We start from the raw sequence: 13,422 nt of genomic DNA, 5'->3' as shown, positions 1-13,422 counted from the left end.
ACTTTTATAGAGGCTTTGAAGATGCTTTGAAGCACCACCAAAGCTACAAGGGGTATAATTTTTGAAGCAAAGCCGGAGCAAAGCAAAGTAAAAGCAAGGTGTAAACAGCACTGTAAGCTAGCCATTGACTGAAAGCTCGCTTGAAGCCTCATCGAAGCCCCACTAAGCCTCACCGAAACCCCACCAAAGCCCCATCAAAGCTCCACCAAAGCCTCATCCAAGCCCCATCCAAGCCTCATCAAAGCAGCAAGCAAAAGCAAAGTGTAAACAGGACTGTAAGCTAACCATTTTATTTAGTGACAGGGGCTTTGACTGGTGTCAGAGAGCTTTAACAAAGTGTGTCCGAAGCCTTGTTTTGAAGCAAGTGTAAACTAGCCCTTATAAAAATATTTTGTGTGAATGTATGCACTTCTGTGCAGGGGGGCGTAGGTACAGGACATTGCAGGAATGGAGGATAAATGACAGTAGATTATGGTGAAAGTAAAGGAAAGGTGTATTTCAAAAACCTGATACAGAGCATGAATCAGTTAAGAAATGTTTATGTGTGTGTAGCGCTGGTAGATTTTCAATTTACCACTGATAGGTAAATCTTGTGGGTTACTTGTTAGAGGAAGTTATATTTGCCTCTGTTCCAGCTTGGCTGAGTTGCGTGTAGTTCCACACGGCGCCGGTGGATGTCGTTGTCACCATGGGCCAGTGTTGGAAAGGCAACGTGTTGAAGCGTATGAGTGCTCCTCTGTCCCGGAGACAACTCGGTGGAGGTGGTCCTCCGAGTTGCATTCTGGGAGAGGGTATTTATGGGACAGACGCCATGTTTAGGAGTTCGTTTTTCAGCCACCCGCTGGCCCTCCTGGCAGACAGGTATGCGTTAAGAGTACCACCCCGTGGTCCTCCGTTCCGGAGGCCCACGTCGCTGCGACGTGTGGGTGGGCCCAGAAGCCTGTCTGGGGCCTACCACAGCAGCAGAGGAATGGTCCTGGGCTGTCTATCCTGAGTGAGGAAGCTGGACAACCGAGGAGATCCCAGGGGAGGACCTGTCATGGAAGGATCACGCAGAGTGCTGGTCTGGAGAGGGGCCTGGTGACTCGGTTGGAGGACGTATCCTGAAGTAATCTTACTGCATAGTACTGCCGGGTTGGCTTAAAGGTTCAAGTACTGTGTCTGACATTCATCGCAAACCAATACATCCTGTGGCAGAGGATCATACGGGTTTTACAACAAGTCTGTGGCAGAGACTTTTGTTTGTGCTGCGTACTGGCTGCTAGGCAAGTGAGAGAGGCCTATCCAGGCGGGCAAAGATTGAATTCCACAAGGGGAGTGCATTCAACTAAAAGTGTTCAATTCCAAAGAATGTTCTAAAGAATACTGAGGAAAGGTATTTGAGCTTCCCTGCAACTTTCCTTCTGCCTCTTTCCTGCTACTTCCTTTATTACTTGTTCATTAAAGCATTGGAAAATATACTCAAGTGTTTGGTGTCTACATCGTCCAGAGGTAAACTCAACGGGACCCTAGACCCGGTGCCGGTCAAACAGAGGTATCGAGAGTGAAGGTAACAGCCCGCTTTAAACCAGCAGCTCCACCGAGAGTTATTGCTACATGTGCAACCATGACTGGTAGGAGAAGTGTCCAAAAGAGATGAATACATTAGGACAGAATGAATATCAACAGAAGAAGAAAGAGTAGGTACAGAAAGGTACAGGGATTTTTTATTTGAATGAACAATAATCAGATCAAGGGGATGTGCTAGCTCACCATCAATTTAAGAGGTATAGCCAAACTGTAGATATCTACATGAGATCAATGCTAGGGAATTGGTTAAAGCACTAATGAGAGAAATGCGATGTTCCAGTGAACCCCAGAAATGTAAAAGTCCGACTTTTATGAAAATTGTACTTACTGTGTATATGGGGAGAGAACAACATGTGTTCCATCGGTCAGTAGTACCCCTGTACAGTCATCAGAAAGCTGGTAGCCAAAGCCGTATTTATTAGAGTAATCCACCCACTTGGTTACCCATAGGATAGGGGAATTCACCTGCTTTGTGGGATCCAAGTCACCTTTTAAATGCAAAAGGCAAGTTCAAGACCAATTCAAAACATAAGCAAACATTTACTTTATAATGGGCATTTTTATAGTTCATGTTTTTTTCTTATTTCCTTAGTGGTTTAATGGCCACCCTTGAACACAATGGGGTTGATTAATTAAAGGCAGATAGGCTGTTCACTTTTCAAGGAAAGTTGCACTTTGCAAGGTAATTTTCCCCAGAGCTTAGTGAATGCAGTGAAATTTCACTTTATAAAGAATACTCAATTATGTGCAAGGAAAATAAAAAAAAACAGCACTTTTGCTTGCACATGATTGGATGATCAGTCATCGGAGCATTACCTCATTCCCTAAGCTCTGGGGAAAATTCTCTTGCAAAATACAACTTCATTTGCAAAGTGAACAGCCCCATTACACTCCAAAGACCTGCTGGTAGGTTAATTGGATCCTGTCTAAATTGTCCCTAGTATGTATGAATGTGAGTTAGGGACCTTAGATTGTAAGCTCCTTGAGGGTAGGGACTGATGTGAATGTGCAATGTATATGTAAAGCGCTGCGTAAATTGACGGCGCTATATAAGTACCTGAAATAAATAAAGTAAATTAAACCATTTATGAGTATGATCTGCTTTTTTTTTTTTTTTTTTTTTGCAGTTATACATTTTGCTACAAATGTTGACTTGCATTGACTGATAGGGTTCCTTTTTAGTCTAAGATTTACCCATAGGTGTGCACAGCCTATTGCATTAGGGTGTGCACCCTAAAGCTCAAGCACACATGTGTATCTACATATATATGGCGCTGACAGGGAGATCAATCTCCCTGCCGGCACAGTGAAAGAGAAGTGCGTAAGCAGAGTCGGTAAGATGGAAATCTTTCCCATCTTCCTGCTGGCACACAGAGCAATAATACTAAATTACATGGAGTGATTAGGGTGTGCCCAGGTATACCTGGCACACCCTGTGCACACGCCTTTGGAATTACCATTATGAAGATAGTTTGAAACAGATGTATATGATCTATTTACAGGATGTTTAGGACCTAAGCCAATTTAAACTCAATTTGTGAACATATACATATTAAGAGATGCCATTGTTCATTTGTTCTTTAAAGCAACGTTGGGTCTTTCATTTTGCTTTATTACAGAATATTGACTGAGATAAAGGAAGCATACAGGATAGCAGTTCAGATTTTTTTTTAGACTTCAGTGGCTTCAAAATGCGTTGCATGCCAATGACTCACTACGTACTGAAGACAGGATAAGTATGAAAACCACAAAACCTGCACCTTTAAAAACAGGTCAACATGGAAGCTGATATAGTTCTATCCTCACAAGTTAAGTGTATTCATATTTTATGGCTATAGCTTTGAAAGGTTACTGTTTTTAGGGGTGCATTACAAAATAATTTAACAAGAACAAAAGGATAAAAAGATTGTAAAATCTCAAAGCAGAAAATGTATTTATAATGAACCTTTTTCTTTTTTACCTGGTATGATGGTGAACAGGAAGTTTTTTAACATAACAGTGACATCTTCCACCATTTTCTCTACCATTGGCTTTCTCTGTTCTGCAGAATAAGAAAGAAAAATAGAAACATGCCAGAATGTAAAAACAGTCATACATTGTACTTTAGTGGTATTACTGTAAATGTGTGTGGTATTTTAATAGTGATGATAACTCAGACCTGGGCAAATTGCAGCCCCAGGGCCACATCCGGCTCGGTGGCTGTTCCTATTCGGCCCTTGATGCCTCCACTGTCAACAAGTCACTATGAGCTTGTCAGCTTCCTCACTGAAGAAGCTGACAGATTTAGGGAGGCATGCTGACGGATGACTTTGTAGAGAGCTGTAATAACTGGAAAGAGAGCCTAGGGAGCTGATCTGTATTGCAGGGATCTCTGTTCTGGTGGGAGAGCATTGCCTAGGGGACATTCTGATGCTTTCCTGCCACTCTGCTACCTGGCTAAGTTCTTCCTGTGTTAGCGCCAGCACACTGCAAGCCCTGGAGCCGTGCACCTGTTTTTTACTCCATGTCAAGATCTGCAGAAATCCATGTCCGTGTTTACATCACATATCTAAAAGAAATCCTTTTCTGTACCTGATTAGATGTTTTAGGTGAGCATGGTATAATTTCACATAAATAAAACAACCCCATCTGTTAGGGTTTTCTTGACCACTTAAGGCCGGGACCATTTTGCTGGCCAAAGACCAGAGCACTTTTTGAGATTCGGCACTGCGTCGCTTTAACTGACAATTGCGCGGTCGTGCGAAGTGGTTCCTAAACAAAATTGACATCTTTTTTTCCCCACAAATAGAGCTTTCTTTTGGTGGTATTTGATCACCTCTGCAGTTTTTATTTTTTGCGCTATAAACAAAAAAATAGTGACAATTTTGAAAAAAACACATTATTTTTTGCTTTTTGCTATAATAAATAACCCTCAAAAATATATAAAAAAACATTTTTTTCCTCAGTTTAGGCTGATACGTATTCTTCTACATTTTTTTGGTAAAAAAAATCGCAATAAGCGTTTATTGATTGGTTTGCGCAAAAGTTATAGCATCTACAAAATAGGGGATAGTTTTTATGGCATTTTTATTAATATTTTTTTTTTTTACTAGTAATGGCGGCGATCAGCGATTTTTATCATGACTGCGACATTATGGCGGACACGTCGGACAATTTTGGTGCGATTTTGGGACCATTCACATTTATACAGCGATCAGTGCGATTAAAATTGCATTGATTACTGTGTAAATGTGACTGGCAGTGAAGGGGTTAACCACTAGGTTACATAGTTACATAGTAGGTGAGGTTGAAAAAAGACACATCAAGTCCAACCTATGTGTGTGATTATGTGTCAGTATTACATTGTATATCCCTGTATGTTGCGGTCATTCAGGTGATTATCTAATAGTTTCTTGAAGCTATCAATGCTCCCCGCTGAGACCACCGCCTGTGGAAGGGAATTCCACATCCTTGCCGCTCTTACAGTAAAGAACCCTCTACGTAGTTTAAGGTTAAACCTCTTTTCTTGTAATTGTAATGAGTGGCCACGAGTCTTATTAAACTCTCTTCTGCGAAAAAGTTTTATCCCTATTGTGGGGTCACCAGTACAGTATTTGTAAATTGAAATCATATCCCCTCTCAAGCGTCTCTTCTCCAGAGAGAATAAGTTCAGTGCTCGCAACCTTTCCTCATAACTAATATCCTCCAGACCCTTTATTAGCTTTGTTGCCCTTCTTTGTACTCGCTCCATTTCCAGTACATCCTTTCTGAGGACTGGTGCCCAGAACTGGACAGCATACTCCAGGTGTGGCCGGACCAGAGTCTTGTAGAGTGGGAGAATTATCGTTTTATCTCTTGCGTTGATCCCCCTTTTAATGCATGCCAATATTCTGTTTGCTTTGTTAGCAGCAGCTTGGCATTGCATGCCATTGCTGAGCCTATCATCTACTAGGACCCCCACGTCCTTTTCCATCCTAGATTCCCCCAGAGGTTCTCCCCCCCAGTGTATAGATTGCATTCATATTTTTGCCACCCAAATGCATTATTTTACATTTTTCTACATTGAACCTCATTTGCCATGTAGTTGCCCACCCCATTAATTTGTTCAGGTCTTTTTGCAAGGTTTCCACATCCTGCGGAGAAGTTATTGCCCAGCTTAGCTTAGTATCGTCTGCAAATACAGAGATTGAACTGTTTATCCCATCCTCCAGATCGTTTATAAACAAATTAAACAGGATTGGTCCCAGCACAGAACCCTGGGGAACCCCACTACCCACCCCTGACCATTCTGAGTACTCCCCATTTATCACCACCCTCTGAACTCTGGTTTTTCAATCCATGTACTTACCCTATGGTCCATGCCAACGGACCTTATTTTGTACAGTAAACGTTTATGGGGAACTGTGTCAAATGCTTTTGCAAAATCCAGATACACCACGTCTACGGGCCTTCCTTTATCTAGATGGCAACTCACCTCCTCATAGAAGGTTAATAGATTGGTTGGGCAAGAACGATTCTTCATGAATCCATGCTGATTACTGCTAATGATACCGTTCTTATTACTAAAATCTTGTATATAGTCCCTTATCATCCCCTCCAAGAGTTTACATAATATTGATGTTAGGCTAACTGGTCTGTAATTCCCAGGGATGTATTTTGGGCCCTTTTTAAATATTGGTGCTACATTGGCTTTTCTCCAATCAGCTGGTACCATTCCAGTCAGTAGAGTGTCTGTAAAAATTAGGAACAACGGTCTGGCAATCACTTGACTGAGTTCCCTAAGTACCCTCGGATGCAAGCCATCTGGTCCCGGTGATTTATTAATGTTAAGTTTCTCAAGTCTAATTTTAATTCTGTCCTCTGTTAACCATGGAGGTGCTTCCTGTGTTGTGTCATGAGGATAAACACTGCAGTTTTGGTTACTGAAGCCCCCCGATTCACTCGTGAAGACTGAGGAGAAGAATAAATTCAATACCTTCGCCATCTCCCCATCCTTTGTAACCAGATGTCCTTCCTCATTCTTTATGGGGCCAATATGGTCTGTCCTCCCTTTTTTACTGTTTACATACTTAAAGAATTTCTTGGGATTTTTTTTGCTCACCTCCGCTATGTGTCTTTCATATGTTCTATCTTAGCCGTCCTAATTGCACCCTTACATTTCTTGTTGCATTCTTTATAAAGTCTGAATGCTGAGGATGATCCCTCAACCTTGTATTTTTTGAAGGCCTTCTCCTTTGCTTTTATATGCATTTTTAAATTGGAGTTAAGCCATCCCCCATTATGATAACACTTCCCATCCTTGCTGCTAATCCAATTTGTGATAAAAGATCCGTCTCCACTTCCTCCCTCAGGTTAGGGGGCCTATAGCATACTCCCAGTATTATTTTCCCCTTAGCTTCATCCCTTTGAAGCTCTACCCATAAGGATTCCACCTCCTCTCTAGCTCCCTCAGTGATGTCATCTCTCACATTCGCTTGTACATTATTCTTGATATATAGGCATACCCCTCCCCCTTTTTTACCCTCTTTATCCTTGCGGTATAGGGTATACCCTTGAATGTTTGCCAGCCAAGGTGGCGCTGTAGGGGTTAAATGTGTCCTAGGGATGTGTTCTAACTGTAGGGGGGATGGGCTGTGTGTGACACATCACTAATCATAGCTCCCGATGACAGGGAGCTATAATCAGTGACACTGTCACTAGGCAGAACGGGGAGATGCTTGTTTACATTAGCATCTCCCCGTTCCTCCTCTCTGTGAAACGATCGCGGGTATCTCCGCGGACATCGAGTCCGCGGGACCCGCGACCCGACTCACGGAGCTCCCGGCGGCAAATTCAAAGGGACGTACAGGTACGCCCATTTGCCCAGCTGTGCCATTCTGCTGACGTACATCGGCAAGCGGCGGTCGGGAACCGGTTAAAGATCAACTGTATTTTTAAAGATATTTCTAAGTACAGCAAAACCGGATTGAGAGTAATTTGGTTTGGGGGCATTTTGCAAGACAAGTAAAACTTTTTATTACGTTTTGACTTGATATACAAGTGATGTCTTGATATGCAAGTAGCATCACGAACTGAGTGTAAAAGAGAAGAGAGGCGCCTCTAAGTGTAGCTATATGGTTACATTTAATGAAGGTACAACATTTAGCAACTCATGTGGTTGATGATTAAAAGAGGCAAATCTAAGTATGCAGGCATCTGGGGCAAAGCTGTCCACATAGTCCATCCCCCACACCGCCATCAATCCTTACACACTGCACTCCACGAGCACTTCAAGCCTCGCTTTCAGATCGCTCTACTGCAGGGTAGTCTTCCCAGTCACAATTGCAGACTGACAGTGGTGAGAGCCGGAGATGCGAGGGATGGTCTATGTGGACAGCTTTACCCCGGATGCCTGCATACTCAGATGTGCCTCTTTTAATCATCAACCATGTGAGTTGCTAAATGTTGTACCTTCATTAAATGTAACCATATTGCTACACTTAGAGGCGCCTCTCTTCTCTTTTATACCCTGTAGCTCCTGCTGGATTTTGTTTCTAATCCCCTTGTGGAGGCTTCCATTTGTGGATGGACATTTGGTTTGGTTACACAACCTATCCCATTGCTATAATCAGTGGAGGATTAAGGTGGTCATGGGCCCCTAGGCTATTTTTTGTGTGGCCCCCTCCTAAGCATGCTTTACCAGAAAATAAATTATTTAGTGCCATGTGTAAAAGGGTAGACCTATATTACACGCCTCAAGTGCAACTCTCAGGTCTACAGCCCAAACACATTCAGACATGAGCCTACTATAAACAGCAATGCCACAGAAAAAAGCATTCAAAATACACCTGCAAGCTGGTAACAGATTTTACCTTTCTAAACCAACAATTAGGCCAAAAACATCTGCAGCAGCTCCTGTTTAACTGAGGCAAAATCACAACATCCTGACAGAGACCAATCGAAACGCTGTGTAATATTCCAATAAAATAAAAGCCATACAAATACCATAAACAGCAGCAGCAGCACATAAAAGCAAGCAATAAGCAACAGCAGAACAATCATACGTTCCAACGGCAGGAAGTGCCAGCATCCATCGGCACAGCCTGTCCACCGGACACCACTGCAATCCAGGAAACAGACCAGACTCACTCCCAGGATATCCGGCAGCTTTTGCCAACATGCTTGTTCACTATGTACATTTGTGAGTACCTTTTTACAGTTTTATTAAACTCCATGTTTTTTACTGCACTTAGAGTGGCGCCTTTGTTTCATTTTCAGAGTGTATATAACACGCACCCTAACATTAAGAGGGAAGTTTCAGGAAAAAAAACTTCCCACAGCCCCCTGCACAGTACACAGCCCCCCTGCACAGTACACAGACCCCCTGCACAGTACACAGCCACCCTGCACAGCACACAGACCCTTTTCCCTGCACAGTACACAGACCCCCTGCACATAACACAGACCCCTTTCCCTGCACAGTACACAGACCCCTTTCCCTGCACAGTACACAACCCTCTGCACAGTACACAGCCCCCCTGCACAGTACACAGCCCCCCTGCACAGTACACAGCCCCCCTGCACAGTACACAGACCCCTTTCCCTGCACAGTACACAACCCTCTGCACAGTACACAGACCCCCTGCACATAACACAGCCCCCTTTTCCCTGCACAGTACACAGACCCCCTGCACATAACACAGCCCCCTTTCCCTGCACAGTACACAGACCCCTTTCCCTGCGCAGTACACAGACATCTGCATAGTACACAGACCCCTTTGCCTGCATATCACACAGGCCTCTTTCATTATAAAGCCACCCTGCACTCCCAGGGGATCCCCAGTTTCCTGGGAAAGAATACTCTAAAGTTGAGAAAACATCACTGCCAGCCCTTTCTCATACACCGCTCCTCCTGTGTCACTCATTGTAAATCAAAGCTTCTAAATACTTCAATTAACGCCGTTCTTTGTGACCCGGTCATGTGACTGCTCTCCTCTGCTGTTTCATTGACTGTCACATGACCGCTCTCCTCCTGCACTCAAAGGCTACACTCGGGAGGGGGGTGGAGCGGGAGTAGGAGAGCGGCCAGACAGAGCAGCTTTAATTGAGGTATTAAGAGACTTCCATTTACATTGAGAGTGACACACAAGGAGCTGTGCATGAGAAAAGGCTGGCAGCAATGTTTTCTCAACTTTAAAGAAGTATGCTGGCAGTGCTGTCCCAGGGCCAGGAGAGACGGTACAGCTGGCCTGACATCCCCCCCCCCAATTGGTGGCACCCGGGGCGGACCGCCCGATCCCCGCTCCCTGTTGGTAAAATAACATTTATCGGTGTATTCGTATAACACGCAGGCATGGTTTTTATTCTACATATACATAAATATATATAAATTAATAAAAATACCATGGCCAATCGGGGGCCCTTGCACACGTGGGACCCTAGGCTGCAGCCTAGACCAGCCTGTGCATTAACCTGCCCCTGGCTATAATCTTTTTATATGGGTTATAAACTGAAATACCTGAATAAATGGTTGTGGAACGAATCATCTGAGATCCCATTATTTCTTATGGGGAAATTCACTTTGATATACAAGTGCTTTGGATTACAAGCATGTTTCCGGAACGAATTATGCTCGCAATCCAAGGTTTTACTGTAATTATATTGATAGATTTCTGGATAATTTTTTTATTAAAAAAAGGTAGTGAAGAGCTACAAAACTGAAGTTGAGTATATATGTATTTACAACCAAGGCATAATCTAGACACATGTTATATATTTTTTTTGACGTCAGGTGTCACACATTTGTACATTTTTTTGTGTTGTGAACTCCGTGCATAGGGCAGCCCTACACATGACAAATGTGGAAAACAAGCTCGTGCATTTTTCTGAGCTTTTTAACTTTGTGTTTTTTCTCTCACAAAATCATGCGTCTTGCTTGCCACACTTGGAGTTTCTATAACAATGAATGGCATTACAAGTGCGACATGAGCTTTTTGCACATTTAGTGAATATGTACAAAATCACACTACACAAGTGTGAATGCAGGCTTAATCTTAAATCATGCTGAAATGATATACTAATTCTTGTAGTGCCGCTCTAAGCAAAAGTTGAGTGTATATTGTCTCGCTAGTACATAGGAATGGGTCCTGGCTTAAAATATCACCATCTAGTGGTGTGTAGCATACTTGGAAAAATTGCTGCTCATCCCTATATAGTCTATTTGGTTATCATGTGTAAGATGGCCTCAGACTTGCACCACTCTACAAGCCACACCCTCTGACATGTTTCGTCCCACCCACCAGTGCTTAGTTCTAGAGGTAAAGGGCAGAGGCAAGATGATAGTACTTATGTGTCACTGGCCGTGAAAATGAGAAGATGAAAATGTGCAAGTGATTAGGGTAATAAAGTGAATGGATAAGAAATGGTGAAATAAAGTTGAAAACGGAAAGAAAAACTGACAGTATGTGAGAGGAAGAAAAAGGAATGAGTGAATGTTAGGGAATGTGAGAAAAAATGCTGAAAAGTAATGCAAAGTGAAAAATTTAAATAGGGATTAAAAATTTGAATTCAAAGTGAAAAAGTGAAAAATTTTGCAGAGGATTGAGAATATGGATTGAATGGTGATCATAAAGAAATGTAATGTAGAGATGGCTATAAAAGAAAAAACAAATGAATGATGAGTGAAATAATGAAAGACGCTGTGTGGTGAAAATGAGAAGAAAAAAGTGTATGGTGTTTGTTGTGAAACGATGTTTACGACAGAATGTGAAAATAAATAATTCTTTTGAAAAAGTAGAATAAAAATAGGATAAAAAAGAAGACATTCATTTTTAAGAGAATGTAAAAAACAAACAGAGATAGTTGTAAACTATTGGTATTGGAGTTACAGTCTCCAATAAAAACATTGGCAGCTCTATCATCCTGTTGAAGGAACATCATGAAGTATGGCAGACAAAATGTGCTAAAAAATATCCTAGGACAGGGATGGTAAGTACCAATAATGGACAGAACTTATCTTGTCATCTGTCCATTCCATGGAATAAAAATGTGCTATTCTTCATATTCCATTCTACCATACTTCTTCTTCTGTCCATAAATGTGGGTGATGAAGGGAATTTTATAGTGGTGAAGTCCTAAGTGCTGTGTGAGAAATGTTCTACTATACAAAAGATAAAAAATGATCAGTAGGAAGGAATAAACCTGCTAATAAATGTTATTGGTGGAAAAGAAAAAGGTGTCAAACAATGGCTTCAATCAAAAACACACACACACACACACACACACACATATATATATATATACACACACACACACACAGTATCTCACCAAAGTGAGTACACCCCTCACATTTTTGTAAATATTTTATTGTTTCTTTTCATGTGAAAACACTAAAGAAATGACAGCTTGTATAACAGTGTAAATTTGCTGTCCCCTCAAAATAACTCAACACATAGCCATTAATAACTAAACTGCTGGCAACAAAAGTGAGTACACCCCTAAGTGAAAATGTCCAAATTGGGCTCAAAGTGTCAATATTTTGTATGGCCCATTATTTTCCAGCACTGCCTTAACCCTCTTGGGCATGTAGTTCACCAGAGCATCACAGGTTGCCACTGGAGTCCTCTTTCACTCCTCCATGACGACGTCACAGAGCTGGTGGATGTTAGAGACCTTGCACTCCTCCAGTTTTCGTTTGAGGATGCCCCACAGGTGCTCAATAGGGTTTAGGTCTGGAGACATGCTTGGCCAGTCCATTACCTTTAGCCTCAGCTTCTTTAGCAAGGCAGTGGTCGTCTTGGAGGTGTGTTTGGGGTAGTTATCATGTTGTAATACTGCCCTGCGGCCCAGTCTCCGAAGGGAGGAGATCATGCTCTGATTCAGTATGTCAAAGTACATGTTGGCATTCATTGTTCCCTCAGTGAACTGTAGCTCCCCAGTGCCGGCAGCACTCATGCAGCCCCAGACCATGACATTCCCACCACCATGCTTGACTGTAGGCAAGACACACTTGTCTTTGTACTCTTCACCTGGTTGTCGCCACACACACTTGACACCATCTGAACCAAATAAGTTTATCTTGGTCTCATCAGACCACAGGACATGGTTCCAGTAATCCATGTCCTTAGTCTGCTTGTCATCAGCAAACTGTTTGCTGGCTTTCTTATGCATCATCTTTATAATCAGCTTCCTTCTGGGATGACAGCCATGCAGACCAATTTGATGCAGTGTGTGGCGTCTGGTCTGAGCACTGACAGGCTGACCCCCCACCCCTTCAACCTCTGCAGCAATGCTGGCAGCACTCATATGTCTATTTCCCAAAGACAACCTCTGAATATGACGCTGAGCATGTGCACTAAACTTCTTTGGTCAATCATGGCGAGGCCTGTTCTGAGTGGAACCTGTCCTGTTAAACCGCTGTATGGTCTTGGCCACCATGCTGCAGCTCAGTTTCAGGGACTTGGCAATCTTCTTATAGCCTAGGCCATTTTTATGTAGAGCAACAATTTTTTTTCAGATTCTCAGAGAGTTCTTTGCTATGAGGTGCCATGTTGAACTTCCAGTGACCAGTATGAGAGAGTGAGAGCGATAACACCAAATTTAACACACCTGCTCTCCATTCACACCTGAGACCTTGTAACACTAATGAGTTACATGACACCAGAGAAGGAAAATGGGCCCAATTTGGACATTTTCACTTAGGGGTGTACTCACTTTTGTTGCCAGCAGTTTAGACATTAATGGCTGTATGTTGAGTTATTTTGAGGGAACAGCAAATTTACACTGTTATACAAGCTGTACACTCACTACTTTACATTGTAGCAAAGTGTCATTTCTTCAGTGTTGTCACATAAAAAGATACAATAAAATATTTATAAAACTGTGAGGGGTGTACTC

General features: G+C 42.5%; 1 protein-coding gene across 2 annotated transcripts in view; it reads right to left on the bottom strand.

Annotated features, from left to right (window-relative positions):
- The window catches only part of LOC141105598 (serine/threonine-protein kinase PLK2-like), a 122,847-nt gene that overhangs the window by 22,890 nt on the left and 86,535 nt on the right, over window positions 1-13,422 (bottom strand). For both annotated transcript variants that reach the window (XM_073595543.1, XM_073595552.1), the window contains 2 exons: window positions 3,530-3,610; window positions 1,898-2,057 (listed from right to left, as the gene is read on the bottom strand). In XM_073595543.1, coding sequence (XP_073451644.1) covers window positions 1,898-2,057; window positions 3,530-3,610 — 241 coding nt within the window. The remainder of the gene's footprint in view (window positions 1-1,897; window positions 2,058-3,529; window positions 3,611-13,422) is intronic.

Source organism: Aquarana catesbeiana, linkage group LG01 (assembly GCF_042186555.1).
Source record: "Aquarana catesbeiana isolate 2022-GZ linkage group LG01, ASM4218655v1, whole genome shotgun sequence".
Lineage (NCBI taxonomy): Eukaryota > Metazoa > Chordata > Amphibia > Anura > Ranidae > Aquarana > Aquarana catesbeiana.
Note: the sequence above shows the minus strand (reverse complement) of the source record. Positions and strands in the feature narration are given on the sequence as shown.